This window comes from Galeopterus variegatus, unplaced genomic scaffold, assembly GCF_000696425.1.
Source record: "Galeopterus variegatus unplaced genomic scaffold, G_variegatus-3.0.2 Scaffold4319, whole genome shotgun sequence".
NCBI classification, from domain to species: Eukaryota; Metazoa; Chordata; class Mammalia; order Dermoptera; family Cynocephalidae; genus Galeopterus; species Galeopterus variegatus.
In genome coordinates, this window is record NW_007730430.1 from 106,971 (window position 1) to 121,916 (window position 14,946).

The 14,946-nt window shown below is 44.6% G+C and overlaps 1 protein-coding gene across 4 annotated transcripts in view; it reads right to left on the reverse strand.

Annotated features, from left to right (window-relative positions):
• Nucleotides 1-7,466: 7,466 nt before the first annotated feature.
• The window catches only part of LOC103602811 (chromosome unknown open reading frame, human C1orf109), a 10,269-nt gene continuing 2,789 nt past the window's right edge, over nucleotides 7,467-14,946 (reverse strand). For all 4 annotated transcript variants that reach the window (XM_008587253.1, XM_008587252.1, XM_008587250.1 and 1 more), the window contains 4 exons: nucleotides 14,575-14,852; nucleotides 11,149-11,328; nucleotides 8,584-8,702; nucleotides 7,467-8,408 (listed from right to left, as the gene is read on the reverse strand). In XM_008587253.1, coding sequence (XP_008585475.1) covers nucleotides 8,371-8,408; nucleotides 8,584-8,702; nucleotides 11,149-11,328; nucleotides 14,575-14,849 — 612 coding nt within the window. In that variant the 5' untranslated portion in view covers nucleotides 14,850-14,852 and the 3' untranslated portion in view covers nucleotides 7,467-8,370. The remainder of the gene's footprint in view (nucleotides 8,409-8,583; nucleotides 8,703-11,148; nucleotides 11,329-14,574; nucleotides 14,853-14,946) is intronic.

Consider the following 14,946-nt stretch of genomic DNA (forward strand, 5'->3'; position numbering starts at 1 on the left):
CTCAAAAGATTTCCAATTGAGCACATTGTATAAAAGCAGTTATCAGTTGTTGCTGCATAATAAAATCACTTGGGAGTGTGATTTTTAAAATTCCTGCATTCCAGCCAATTAAATCAGAATCTCAGAGGGTGGACCTGAACCCACCCAGCCATCAGTGTTTTATAAAGCTCCCCAAGTGATTCCAAGGTACAGCCAAGAATAAGAACCACTGGTTTAGATTCTAAAATTCTCCCTGACGGAGAGACTGTTTATTCCTCACTATGTCAGAGTTACACAGGATATAAATGATGACCACTCGATGTCTTGCCTGTCTCCTGCTGGACCAGGCAGCAAGGCCCAAGGGCAACTGGATGGAGGAAGTTCTTAGGTCTCTGCAGGCAAGAACTACCCTCCTCAGTCCCAGCCTCTGATGAAAGAAATGGGATCGGCAGCTTGTGCAGTTGTCGCTGGTTACTCTCACACACGTCAGCAGGGCTTGCTGCACTGGGAGCATTTTCCCCATGCTGTGATGTCAAATCTGGTGCTTTGGCGACTCACGGGAAATGATGATGATTTCAGTGGACAGAGATAGAAATGAGGCAGGTCCCCAGATTGCCCTGGACAGGGGGAAAGCTTACATTTCCAGCCTTGACTCTGGAGTATAGCCAGGAAATGACATACCTATGCTCCTACCTGGGCAATGCTTTCCACACTGACTGATTCTGGTGATTTCAGGGAATCAGGCCAGTGCTGGGAACTGCTGCTCCCCCAAAAAGGCTGGAGTCAGTCACCATCCAATCCAAAGCAGCTCTTGAGGTTAGGGCACCTAGCAGGAGCTCCTGGCTCTGAGCAAGAGAAGAAAATGCCCTGATCTGTGCCAGTGCTTTCCAAACATGGGCTCACATTAACCCAGTGGTTCTCATAGGAGGATAATGGTCCCCACTGAACCAGGGAGGAATCTGAGGCACAGAGACATAAGGTAATTTGTCTGAAGTCTGTCCAGGGCTAAAATCTCAGATTAGCTATGCGACCTTGGAGAAGATCCTTCCACGTCAGCTCTATCTATAAAGAGGGGAAATAGTGCCTACCTCTCAGCATAGTTGAAATGGATATAAAAGCAGTAGGCATAAGCATGAAGCAGAGAAACTGCTCAATAAATAGTAATTACAGTATTATTCTATTGGCTCCCAAATCCTTCTTCTTTTCATTACACCCTGCTTCTCAGAGGAAAATCACTTATATGATATGATTTAAAGTTCTTTCACATGTATTAGCCCATTTCATTTTTGCAGCAGCCCTATGAAGTTAAAACTTTTTCTATCAGCCCCCTCTGTTTTTTGTTTTTTGGGGGGTTTTTTTGATGAAGATGTTAAAGTCCAGAGAGGTCAAGTCGCATGCTCAGGTCCCGCAGGGGTGAGTGGCAGAGCTGGGTCAGGAAACCAGAAGCCCTAACTCCCTGCCCTGGACCTTTCCTACTACACAGCAGTAGCCGCAGAGGCCTGTGGCCTACCTCGGCCTCAAGGAGAGGTTACGCCCTGGGTTCTCTGGGAAGGAGGGAGGCGAGGAAGCCTGGGGTGGGAGGGGATGCTGAGGGGAGGGTGGAGCTGTGTCCTTGATGTGGTGGCCGGGCCCAGTTGGGGCTGTCGCCACAGTCCTAGGGTTTGGCTGGGACAGCAACCACCATTTCCGCCAGTGTGGCAATGCCGGGTGGATCTGGGTCCACCAGCCTTGCCAGGGAACCCAAGCCAGGCAGGTTGGGAAAGTGAGTACCCTCTGCCCAGCCTGGCCTGTGGCTCTTTGCCATTGGGATGGGGGTCCTCTCCTGCTGTTTCATCATCCAGCCGAGCTCCTAGGCACAGATAACTAGGAACCACACCCAGCAGGTACCTGACAGAGGAGGAAACAGGCCTCAGCCCCAAGACCTCCTCCAGGGAGAGGATAAAACCTACAATTCATGAAGAACCTACTGGGTGCTGGGCCTTATCCTCTGTGCTTTGAATGAATTAGCTCATTTCATTTTCATAATAGCCCAAAAGGTCATCTTATTGTCCTCATTTTATAAGAAAGAGAGGTAAAACCCAAGGCACACAGTCCTAGATGGTAGAGTCAGGATTATACCAAAGCTCACGATCTTTCCAGGACACTGTGGTTTTACAGATTTCAGCCACCAGCAGCCAGCCAGCTAGCTCTGCCAAAGATCACCGCCCTTCCCCCCACACCACCCCTACCAGGTAGAGCAGGGCCCACCTTTTCCACACCAGGCAGCTGCAAAGGCCACTGCACCATATCTGCTACTTGGTTCAATTACTGCATAGGCTGAGCCTCTCGCGGAGCTGGTAGGGATATAAGGATGGATAAGAAAAAATAAAGTGATTTAAAAAAAAGTACAAGTAACATGCTGAGAAAGGAAGAGTTATTTGACTAGGGGAATAAGAAAAGAAACCAGAGGGCCGGCCCGGTGGCGCACTGCTACAGTGCCCCGCTTGGGAGCGCGGCGGCACTCCCGCCGAGGGTTCGGATCCCACATACAGACCGGTTCCCGCTCACTGGCTGAGCGAGGTGCGGGCGCAGCACCGAGGGTTGCGATCCCATTGCTGGTCCGGTCCGGTACGGGCGCAACACTGAGGTTTGCGATCCGTTGCCGGACACGAAAAAAGACAAAAAGGAAAAAAAAAAAGAAAAGAAACCAGAGTAAATGGTGTCTGGGTCGGGCTTTGAAAAATGAGGTGGATCTCCTTTCCCACATCAGGGACAATGTCTTGCTTTTGAGGAGGAGATGAGGGTTAAGGGCTGTTTTCTCTAGCAGAGACCCCAGCCCCTCCATAGGAGCAGGCACCTTCCTTCAAGCAGAGTGCATTGACTAGAAGCCTTTTCTGTAAGATGGTAAGAAGGGGCCAGGAGCATCTGATGATAACTTAATGATCTGGGATTGGCAGGCCTCTTTAGGGCCTGTAGAAATGCTGTCAAGTAATAGGGATTGGCTGTAACCAGAAGACTGGGTAACAGTGGGTCTTTAGGAGTGTGGCAAGGCCAGATTCCTAACAGTAAACTACTCTGCACAGGCTCAGACCTGGACTTGAAGGAGAGAGGATTTATCCACAGCTCTGGGACAGCTACATTCAGTTGGACCAGAGGGAAGCAGGGCAGGACCAGCAACGTAATTTGCAGAGCCCAGTGCAAAGTGAAAATCTGGCCCCATGTTTAAAAACTATTAAGGGACTGGCCAGTTAGCTTAGTTGGTTAGAGCGTGGTATTATAAAACCAAGGTCAAGGGTTCAGATCAGTACCAGCCAGCCGCAAAATAAACAGATAAATATTAAGAATTTCAAGAGGGTGATAGCAGAGCATTAAACCAAGCTTGGGACTGCTGTAAGCACAAGTCACAAACCCATGGAGCTAGCCTTGAAGTGCAGTCTAGGGAAAGCAAGCAAAGGATGAGGTCACAGGAGGGGCAGCCACAGGAGTCATCTTCTGACTGGTGGTCTCCTGACTAAAACAGAGAACCCATAAACATAGGTGAATAATTCTGGGGCACAGCCTAAGGCCACGATCGACCTTTCCCACACTGACAGCACATGCCACTGAGGCATTTGTAGCTTTCACTAGTACCCAGTCCATCTCAGCCAACCAGCATCCTCAAAGAGTTCAGGTCTTGCCTTATTTGGAGGGGTGAGGACATTTAAATTTCATCTCTCTGTGTTGGGGAAACTCTAAATGCTGGGAAAAGATACCATGCTTGGAGACAATCTGAGAAAGAGGCCTCAGGAGCTGTTTCTTTAATTTACAGAACTGACAACTGAGGGTAGGGGCCTTTGGCAAGTACAAAGGGTGATGGCCCAGAAAAGAATCAAAGTATTAATAACAGGCTCAGTTGGCACTGTCCTCTAGTCCCCTGCCAGGGGTTCATGTGGCTGGGAAGCCCGATGTCTCTGTTTCAGCACTGGGATCAAAACCAGCTTTCAGAGCAACATAAGCCAGGAGTAATTTTTAGCACAGATGTAACTTTTAAGTTCCTTTTTCCTACCCCTCATTTTTCAGTTGTCTTTAAAGAGGCCGCAGAGAGCTGAAAAACAAATCCAAGTTTAAAGAGACAAGTGCAAAAATGCAAACTGGGCAAGGGGACAGAGCCGCCAGCTGGACAAAATGTGCCTGGAAAACAGCATCCTCTGCTAGGCAGGTGCCAAGGATTTATGGTTGAGTTTTGCAGACGTTTCATCACGTTATGAGCCAGCTCAGGAGACCCTCATAAAACCCTGCTTATATGAAAGAACAAACTAGCTGATAAAAGTCAGCTGCTGCCTATAAACGCACTGTGGGGATTGCAATTGAGTAGTGGATTTATGAGTCTGGGCTCTCTGTGCAAATTAAGAACTCACGTTTGTATAGGGAAGAGAAGAGCTGGAGCATAGAGAGTTGCTCCCTGCTCACATGATGGCAAACAAGCCCCCATTACTTGCTCTACTAGAGGCCAGAGGGAAGATTCGCACTGAAATTAAGTCACTGGGGATCTACTCTTGCATTTCCCTTTCTCGTCTCCCACAAAACCCCACAAGAATCAGTCTCCATCCACTGTATTTCCTGCACATCCTTCATGACAGCACTTCTCATGATGGGCTTGCATATCTGCTCGACCTACTTCTCTTATTTACCTTTGTATCGCCAGTGATCAGCTCTGTGCTGGGAACAGAGGGAGGCTTCTGAATGAGTGAAAAATGGATGTGGCAGACTATAAGACCCCATAAACAAAAGTTATTACTACCCCACTAATAGCATGGAGGAGGTCGAGAGAGCACCGCTGATGCGCCTGTTGGAACTGAGGACTAGCTAGGTGCTGGGAAGCAACAAAATGGTAAGAGGTGCAATGAGGAAATTATGAAGTCCAGTTTCTTCCCCAGAGAACGGCAGTCTTTGTGGATTCTCTATACAGCCATCCTCTCTGTGATAAATTCTTTTTCTTAAATAATGACCCTGCAACAGAATGAGGAGTACTTGTTAAGAGTGCAGTTACCTAAGTCCCTCCCTACACATACTGAATCAGAATCTCAGGGGTTGGGGCCTTTACATGCTCTAACAGGTACCAATCTCAGAAATATGTCTTTCCTGGGGCCAGCCCGTGGCTCACTTGGGAGAGTGTGCTGCTGATAACACCAAGGCCACGGGTTTGGATCCCATATAGGGATGGCCGGTTTGCTCACTTGGGAGAGTGTGGTGCTGACAACACCAAGCCAAGGCTTAAGATCCCCTTACCAGTCATCCTTTAAAAAAAAGAAATATGTCTTTTTTTGCACTCTGTGGAAATCAAGAAGGAGCCTTCCAGGAATAATGGAGAAGGAGAGTACCTGGAAGGGGTACCCCCTGTCATTCCTTAAGAAGGACTAGCTTTCTCCTCCCAGGCTCTGGTGTAAAGGGCAAAAGTGTAAGACTCTGGCAGACAGCCCCAGGATCCACTCCAACCTTCTTGGCTATGGGATCAGAAGGGAGGGTAACTGGCAGGGTTGCAGCTTCCCTGGAAGAGGCTTGGATACTTCATGTGCCACTGCCAAGTCAGATGGGGGTAGCTCTGCCCTGGAGGAATCACGCTCTCTGCAGGGCAGGGTATTCAGAAAACCTGAGTCTTGTTACAGCTGAGCAGGTGTTAGATATGCTTGTGCCTAAGAACAGTGGTGTGGGGAAAGACACCAGACCCAAGAAAACCCTGATGCAAAATTCTGGCAATGTCACTGACAAGCTGTGGGCACTTAGCTCACTCACTGTCTCTCTGTGTCTCAGTTTCCTCATCTACCTAATGGAGGTAAGCATACTTGTTTCAATACTTGTTAAAGGTTGAAAAAGGTATTAAAGAGCATAGCACAGAGCTATGTACTTAGTGGGTGACTAATAAATCTTAAGTGAAGTTCAATTCCTTAAATGTTTATAAATATACCAAAAGCCCTCTCATATCTCCTCTCACTTAAACTTTATGACCCTGGGGCCGGCCCAGTGGTGCACTGCTATAGTGCGCCGCTTGGGAAGCGTGGTGGCGCTCCCGCCGAGGGTTCGGATCCCACATACAGACCGGCCGCTCACTGGCTGAGCGAGGGGCAGGAGCAACACCGAGGGTTGCGATGCCGTTGCCGGTCCGGTATGGGCGCGACACTGAGGGTTGCGATCCGTTGCCGGACAAGAAAAAAGACAAAAAGGAAAAAAAAAAAAAAATTCCCCTCAAGGCCTAACTCTGATGTCCCTGTCACCATGAAGTATTTCCACAGGCAGTTATTAATCACCTTTATTCTCCCACCACACTGTTTTTACCTCAACTATAACACTTTTATTACTATATTAAAATTTAAATCTCTGCCACTGAAAGTCTGGTCCTTGGACTATCAGCATCAACATTACCTGAAACCTTGTTGGCAAATCAGAATCTTGGGCCTCATCCCAGACCTACGGAATCAGAATTTAAATTTTAACAAGAGATCAATGATTTATATGCACATTAAAGTTTGAGAAACTCTAGTTTAAATTTTTCCCTGGTTGAACTACAAACTTTCTAGGGCTCTCTTTCATCTGTCCCCAAAGCCCATCATAAGACTCAATACTCAAATGTCTAAGTTTTATTTACAATAGTTATGTACATGATAGAGTTTAATTCCTGGAAAAATATACACCATGTTATTAATAAGTTACCTAGTAGGTGGACAATGGTGCATTTCTATGTAACAGTTGTCCCTTAGAATCCATTGGGGATTGGTTCCAGAACCTACTGCAGATACCAAGATCCACGGATGCTCAAGTCCCTGATACAAAGTGGCGTAGTATTTGCATACAACCTATGCACATCCTCCCATATACTTTAAATCATCTCTAGATTACTTATAATACCTAATACAATGTAAATGCTATGCAAAGTTTTTACACTGTATTATTTACGGAATAATGACTAGGGAATAAAGTCTATACATGTTCAGTACAGATGCAACTTTTATTTTTTAAATATTTTAAATCTGCAGTTGGTTGAATCCTCGGATGCAGAACCCATGGATAAGAAGGGCTGACTGTATTTAAATTTTTCACAATCAGGATGTATTGCCTTTATAGAAAAAAAAGTGAAGATCTGGAAAAATACATGTAAAATGTAAGATACACATTCACAAAATGGCATATAATGTATATAATGGTATATAATTGTGTTGAGCTATATTTCCAGATTCCCTCTTTTTTTTTTTTTTTTTAAAGATGACCGGCAAGGGGATCTTAACCCTTGATTTGGTGCTGTCAGCACCATGCTCTCCTAAGTGAGCTAACCGGCCATCCCTATATAGGGATCCAAACCCATGGCCCTGGTGTGATCAGCACCACACTCTCCCAAGTGAGCCACAGGTCGACCCTATATTACAGATTCTGATGGAGTTTGTTCTATATTTTTCTACATTTAAAAATTTTTTTAGTTTTCCTATGATTTTTTAAAAAGCATGTATCGCTTTTGTAATAAGAAAAAAACAAAGCCGTTTCATCTTGAAAAACATCTATTCTCTTTATTAAGCCCCTTTAGATCCAATTACCAAGATTTCTACAACCCAGGAAGCCAAAAGTTCTGCAAGTAACACAACCATTGCACAGATGAACCTCAGACATGTAACCCTGATCGCCTGACTCTGGGCTGGTGTTCTCCCATCTGTGCAGTTACTCCAAACTCAGAGGAACGTGGCAAGTCAGACAGATGCCAGCTTTGGCCAAAAAAAACCCTGTGATTTTGGGAGTCTCACTATCCCCAGTTACTTTCTCTCAGATGGTAATAGCAATAAGGAAACACTCTTCAAAGACAAAGAATTCAGAATTACTCATGCAGCACCACCTCCCCCTGGTGGCAGGCTCTGAAACTGAAACTGGCTTGATGATGAGCTATTGCAATTGGTCCAAAAATTTTAAATGTTTTCCATCAACATCACCCTTATTTCTTTAAATCATCAAAACTACTATCTCTTTCATCAAGGAGTCAGGTATTGACAAATACATAAATGTCAACCAGATTCAGTGCTTTGGATAATGCCAAGGGCAGTGCCACTCTTTATCTCCTGTCCTTTCCTTACCTACCACTTTGGGTCCTATGATGGACACAAAGACATTGTGTTCTTCAGTACTGCCTTTCCTGCTTTCTGTCTGCCTCCATCCTCTTCCCTGAGCCTCAGAGAAGGGCAAGGGGTGGCCCATGTATTCTCGGCCATGACATGGCATGGAGAAGCTCTAACATCAGAGACATCTAGCACCAATGCTCCCCAAGACCCCATTCTTAGGCATTGATATTTCAAATATGTCAGGCTGCAATACTGACATTTCTTTAGAATGTCAGAGTGCAGCAATGTCAGTCTTCAACTGTGGTGACCCTGGTCTCCAGATAAACACACAGCTTTCTTACTCTTCCAGGAAGAAGGAAACATTCAATAGGATATCTGTAATAGGAAGAGAGAAAAACTATGGCATATCACCTCTCCAGAGAACACAAAACGTCAGATTTATAAAAGACACACAGGTATAGCAAGGGCATCTCACTAATGCTTCCAAAGAGGTGAGCCATAGGAAAGAAAGGAAGAGAGGAGACACAAAATAATAAATTAAAAAATGTACCTTGTACAATGTCTTGGTGTTCATCTTCTGATATATGGTTCCAGGCCTTGGGCAAAGCTTGGATGTTTGCCAAGTCTCCCCAATGGATTGAGGAGAGGAGATACTTTCTCTTCAGGTACCTTCTTGGAAGTTAAGGACTGTTCAAAAAGGAAATGAAACATATTGAAGGAAAAAATTACCTTTGTGGGAGCTACAGGGAGATATAAAAGTGAAAGTGCAGGTACCATTATCTTTTACCAGGTGGGCAGGACTCACCTATGCTACAAGTATTTCCTGAGCAACTCTTTACTAACATGGCTTTGTGTGATAGGGAAAGAGGGATGAAAACACTGTCCCTGAAATCTGGTATCTCACCATGGTGAGGACAAAACCAGGAACTGAAAAAGAATCAAAGTGACATGAAAGATAAAACTCAGTGGAAGTTCAGAGGATGAATACATCCAGTTTAAAGGATAGCAGGCACATTCCAACTGGTAGGAAACACATAAGCAAAGGCACAGAACTCGGGAAGCATAGAATGGATTCAGGGAAAAGCAACATCTTTCAGTCTGACTGGCATGGAAGACTTGCATAGAGTAGTTGTGGGTTGAGCCAGAACACAAAGAACATTGAGGACCAATGTAGGGATACTGAACTCTATCCTACTAGCAAGAGAAGCTACTGACAATTCCTATACAAGTAACATGATCAGAACTAGACTTGCTGAAGATATATGGATTGATGTCATTAATTGGAGATAGCTTAGAAGGAAAGAAGCTAGAACACAGAAAGTTGTCAAGAGACTACATGTGATTAAGAGTCCAAGTGAGAGGTAATAAACTGTGGAAGTGGCAGAGGGGAAGAAGGAAAATAGAAGCAGCACCAGCGAAACGGTATCCAAAGACTCGAAGAGTGACTGTGTAAACATTCTAGCACATAGTAAGCGCTCAGCAATGTTAGCTCCAGCAACTACTTCTGCCCATGCAGCTGTTGCTATTACCACTACTACTATTACCAATACTACCACTACTATTGCAATTAAAAAAGAAAACAGAGAGGAAAAGAGGGGAGACAATCCTTGAATTCCCAGGCTGGATGATTAGACAGGGTTGATTCTACAACTAAAAGAAAAGGGGGTTGAACTTGAGAGCTAGATTGAGGAGTTCACTTTTAACTTGAATTTGCAGTTCCATGAGCGATTTGGTTGGAGGCATCTGCAGGAAAATGAAACTCAAGACTAGAGACAACATCAAGGTTGGGGTTTGGGAGTAACACAACACCCATGAAGGCAGAAACTTAAGCCAAGGAGTAGACACAGGGAGCAGGCAAGAATCAAGAGATAAAGGCCAGAACTTCAACTAGTTGGTTTTCCTGCTTTCACCCTTGCCTCCACCACCCCGTCTTTCCTCAGAACACAGCCACCATGACATTGTTAAAATCACAGGTCCTTTGGGTCTCCGTACCAGCCAGCTGCCAAGAAAAACCCATAGGTTGGGCCGGCCCATGGCTCACTCGGGAGTGTGGTGCTGTTAATACCAAGGCCACGGGTTCAGATCCCATATAGGGATGGCCGGTTGCTCACTGGGTGAGTGTGGTGCTGACAACACCAAGGCAAGGGTTAAGATCCCCTTACCGGTCGTCATTTAAAAAAAAAAGAAAAAGAAAAACCCATAGGTCTTATCCTGTTACTCTACTCAAAACCTTCTAATAGGTTTCTATCTCAGAGTAAAAGCCAAAATCCTCTCAAAGACCTTCAAGGCCTTACAAAGGCTAGTCCCCTGTCTTGCTAACCTCATCTCCTATTAGGTTCCCCCTCATACTCTGCTCTAGCCACACTGGCCTTCTTGCTATTTCCTTAATATACTAGGCATATTCTCACCCCAGAACCTTTGCATTTCCTGTTCCTTCTTTTTTGTTTTTGTTTTTGTCTTTTGTCTTTTTCCGTGTCCGGCAACGGATCGCAACCCTCAGTGTTGCCCCCGTACCGGACCGGGGACCGGCAACGGGATCGCAACCCTCGGCGTTGCTCCCGCGCCTCGCTCAGCCAGTGAGCGGGAACCGGTCTGTATGTGGGATCCGAACCCTCGGGCGGGAGCGCCGCCGCGCTTCCCAAGCGGCGCACTATCCAGTGTGCCACCAGGCCGGCCCTGCATTTCCTGTTCCTTCTGCCTGGAATACTTCCCCCATCTATCCACGAGGCTCTCTCCCTCACCCTCTTCAGATCTTTGGTCAAGTGTCACTTTCTTGTGAGGCCTACCCTGACCACTCTATTTAAAATTACAACTCCCACCTCACTCTTCACTTTCTCTGCTTTATTTTTCTCCATAGCACTTATTACCAACTTATTATTTCTATATATTATTTTTTTAATGCGTGTCTTCTAGCACCTAGAACAGTGCCTGGCAGGTAGCAGTAACTCAACTTTTTGAGGAATGATTGTTCAAAGGAATTCAGGAAGAATCCAAGTACAGGAACCAAACAGAACTGACTCAAACTATATAACTTTCTGATCTTGTGAAAATTGAAATTAAAAATAGACTTCTTGGAAAAGCTCTGGACACTATCCAAAATGTGTGCAAAGGATATGAATTTCGATAATGTCTCTCAATATCTTGCAACCATTCCAACATGTCAGCCACAGAAGGGCTCAGAACTGAAGGCTCCAAGACAGCATCAATGCCAGCCATGGCTGCGTGTTGCTCATAGATCTGAAACACTTGCTCCACATGGCTGCTGACTGTGTCACGTACCTTGAGGAGGGTGGCTCTGTGGGAAAGAGTCTGACATTAGGCAATATTATAAGAAAGATATTAGGCAAGGTTTCTCAACCTTGGCTCTACTGATATGTTGGACTGGATAATTCTTTGTGGTGGAAGGCTGTCCTGTGCATTGTAGAATGTTTAGCAGTATGCCTGACCTCTACACATTAGACAACAGAAGTAAACCATCCCCCTACCCTCCCCAACTCATAACAATCAATAATGCCTCTAGATGTTGCCTAATGTCCCTCAAACAAAAAACACCCCCAATTGAGACACTCATCTAACAAGATTAATGATGGTGCCTTGGAAGTTGGGGAGGCTCAAGAACCAAGAACTGACTTAAAGATGGAGAGGCTGAAGTTATACAGTTCTCAAAGCTGTGTGATAATCCCAGTTGCCAAATAAAGACCAAGGGGCCTTTCTAGGGCTGCCATAAACTATATAAGAAGAGCAAATACTCATTCATGGTCCTATGCCACATATGTGAAAAGGGAATAAGAGGAAACTGAAGCAACAAACCAGTACTATCCACATGTTCCCTAGCCCCATCCTAGCAAATTCCTGAATGGTAAGGTGTGGGCTCTGGATGCATGTGGACTACTGTGGACCTCAGGAAAACTCAGGTATAAAAACAGTCTGTTTTGCTCACTGTACATCCTAAGTACCTAGAACAGAGACTGGCACACAGAACAACAAACATTTGTTTAATGAATGAATAAATGAAAAGGGTTATTGTAAAGGTTAAATGCAATAATGCATATAAAGTGCTTAGGGAAGTACCTAGCTTATGGTAAATATTGTTATTATTTCATTGGTGACTCCAAGGGGCTCAGCCATCAAGACAAAGGCTACAACTTCCCTAAGGGCAAGCCATTTCCTAACCTAGAACTATGACTTCCAAAAATGTTTGCCCATGACTCACAATGAAAAAATAGACTTAAAATAATAACCCAACACCCACACACAAATATGTAATCAATTGAAATAAAAGTTCACAAAACAATATTTGACCCTCTGAAACAGTTTTTCATACCGTGGGTCCTGCTTATTTGTTGTGACCAGTATTAAAAATAAATAAATTAGAAAACAAAATATCAGAGTACAACATTCATGGTATTGTTTTGTGAAATATTTTAGCTACATGTGTATATATTTGTGTATACGAATGCTATAAAATGTATTTCTTCCTGTAAGTGAAGGCCAAAAGTCTGCAAGCCACTGACCTAGAGGAAACTTGGTACCTCTTGGGAGGCAGGCTTTCACAGGGAGTTCTTCATTTTTTTAATTGAGGTATAATTCACATACTATATAACATACCCTTTAAAAGCATACAACTTACAGTGAAACTACTGTGTATCATACTACAATGGTGTATACATGTAATTATACATTTGTCCAAACCCACAGAATGTCCAACATCAGCAGTAAACCCTATTATAAACCACAGACTTTCAATAACGACATATCAATGTATATTCACCAAAGGTAACAAATGTACTACTGTGGTGAGAGATGTAGAAGGTGGGGAGGTTGTATGTGTGTAGGGGCAGGGAATATAAGGGAATTTTCTCTACTTCCCATTCTATCTTGCTGTGAACCTAAAACTGCTCTAAAAAATAAAGTCTATTAAATGTTTTAAATAAGTATACAACTTGGTGTTTTGGGTTTTTTGTATACTCACAAAATTGTGCAACCATCAACACCATCTAATTCTAGAACATTTTCATCATCCAAAAAAGAAATTCTATATTCACTGGTAGTCAATCAATCCCCATTACCCACCTCTCTCCTGCCCCTAGCAACCTCTTATCTACTTTCTCTTTCTATGGATTTGCCAATTCTGGGAATTTCATATAAATGAAATCATATACTATGTGGTTTTCTGTTTCTGGTTTCTTCACTTAGCATTAACGTTTTCAAGGTTCATCCATTCTGTAGCATGTATCAGTACCTCATTCCTTTTTATGGCTTAATATTCCATTGTATGGTTATACCACACTTTATTTGTCTGTCAATAGACATTTGGATTAAGTCCACTTTGGACTATGAATAATGCTGATTCCCACAGAGTTCTTAAACAGGTACTACTGATTTAGGAGTTGACCTATGTAGAAACTGTGTCTATGACCATGCAGGAGGTTCCTAGAGATTTCTGCCTTCATCCCTCACCAAAGTCCCCTCAATCCAGAAGAGACAGATCTAGTGATCATATGCTCCTCTACATAACTGATACATTGTTGCTTCATGAGCTGGCCTACTCCTCCAATCTCATCTCTTACCACTCCTGCTGTTCCAGCTGTACTATTCTCTAGGCAACACTACTCATACCCACCTCTTGACCCAGTTTACACCTGTTCATCCTTCAGTTTTCTGATTATCACTTCCTCCCAGAAGCTTCCTCCCTCCTCACAGGCTGTCCTTATCACTCTCTTAGGACATACTACAACATAATTTAATTAACTGTCTATGTTATCTGGTCAACTAAGAACATTAAGTCTGGTTCATTGTTTGGCATCCCATAGGTACTTAATAAATGTATTTTGTACAAATGAATAAAAGGAAGGTCCCCATTCTTTTGTTCTGGGCCAAGGAAAGGCCACATGTGCCCTGCCTCTTTTCTGTCCTCAATAATCTATAACTCTTAGAAGGTCTATCAACAGGCATAAATCAGAGGTTAGAGACGTGCTATTCCTGGACAAAGAGACACCAATGTACAGCAGAACAAAGTAGTGGTTAAGAGCTACGGCTTTGGTGTCAGGCATGCTTGAATTAGAATCCAGCTCTACTATTTACTAGCTGTGTGACCACCGGCAATCTGCTTGAGCCTCAGTTTCTTCACATGCAAAACGGAATTAAGTAAAATTAAGTCACAGAGGTGTTGAACAGACTTTATAAGGTAATGTATGTAAAACCTTTAGTTCTGGCACCTACTAAGTTTACAACAGTTTTTCACTGCCTTTTACCAAAGAAAACCATAGAGGGCTAAAAAGCTTTTTCCACTCCTGTTCTGCTTTTGTAACTTCTACTAAGCCCACCACGGCCACGTCTATCCTCTGACAAGGGAAATGCCAGAAAATGGCTTTTTGACAGGTCCCACTGCAACAGAAGGAAAGCGGGAAGGGTTGAGACACCACCAAATGTCATGGTCTCAAGTAAAGAGAAAAACACCCTTCTGACTGATCCTGGCTACTCCTAAAACCCCCAGTTTTAAAATCTTTCCGCCAAGAAAGAGCACCATGGAGCCTCTTACAGCCTCTCCCCCAGCTTGTCCAGGACAGTGTCACCAGCTGCCAGCTGCTTGCGCCTCAGCCGCTCCTGCAAGTCGGGGAAGGCCCGCAGTGACGGCACGTCCTCAAACCGCAGATTCTGTGCTGCCTGCAGCTGCTCTGCCAGGTTGCTGAGGGAGGCCAGGAGGGGCTGGCAGGCCCGCAGAGTGCTCTGCCACAGGCCCTGCTGCTCCTCCACCACGGGGAAGCACTTCCTCAGGGCCTCCTGCACAGCCAGCAAAGGCAGGTCTTGGGTCATCTTCTGCGGCGGAGGGGGGGGGGGGGGGGTTAGGAAAGAAAAAAACAGCGTTAGTTTCCCAAGGCACGAGGGGAAGTACTGGATAAATGGTGGGAGT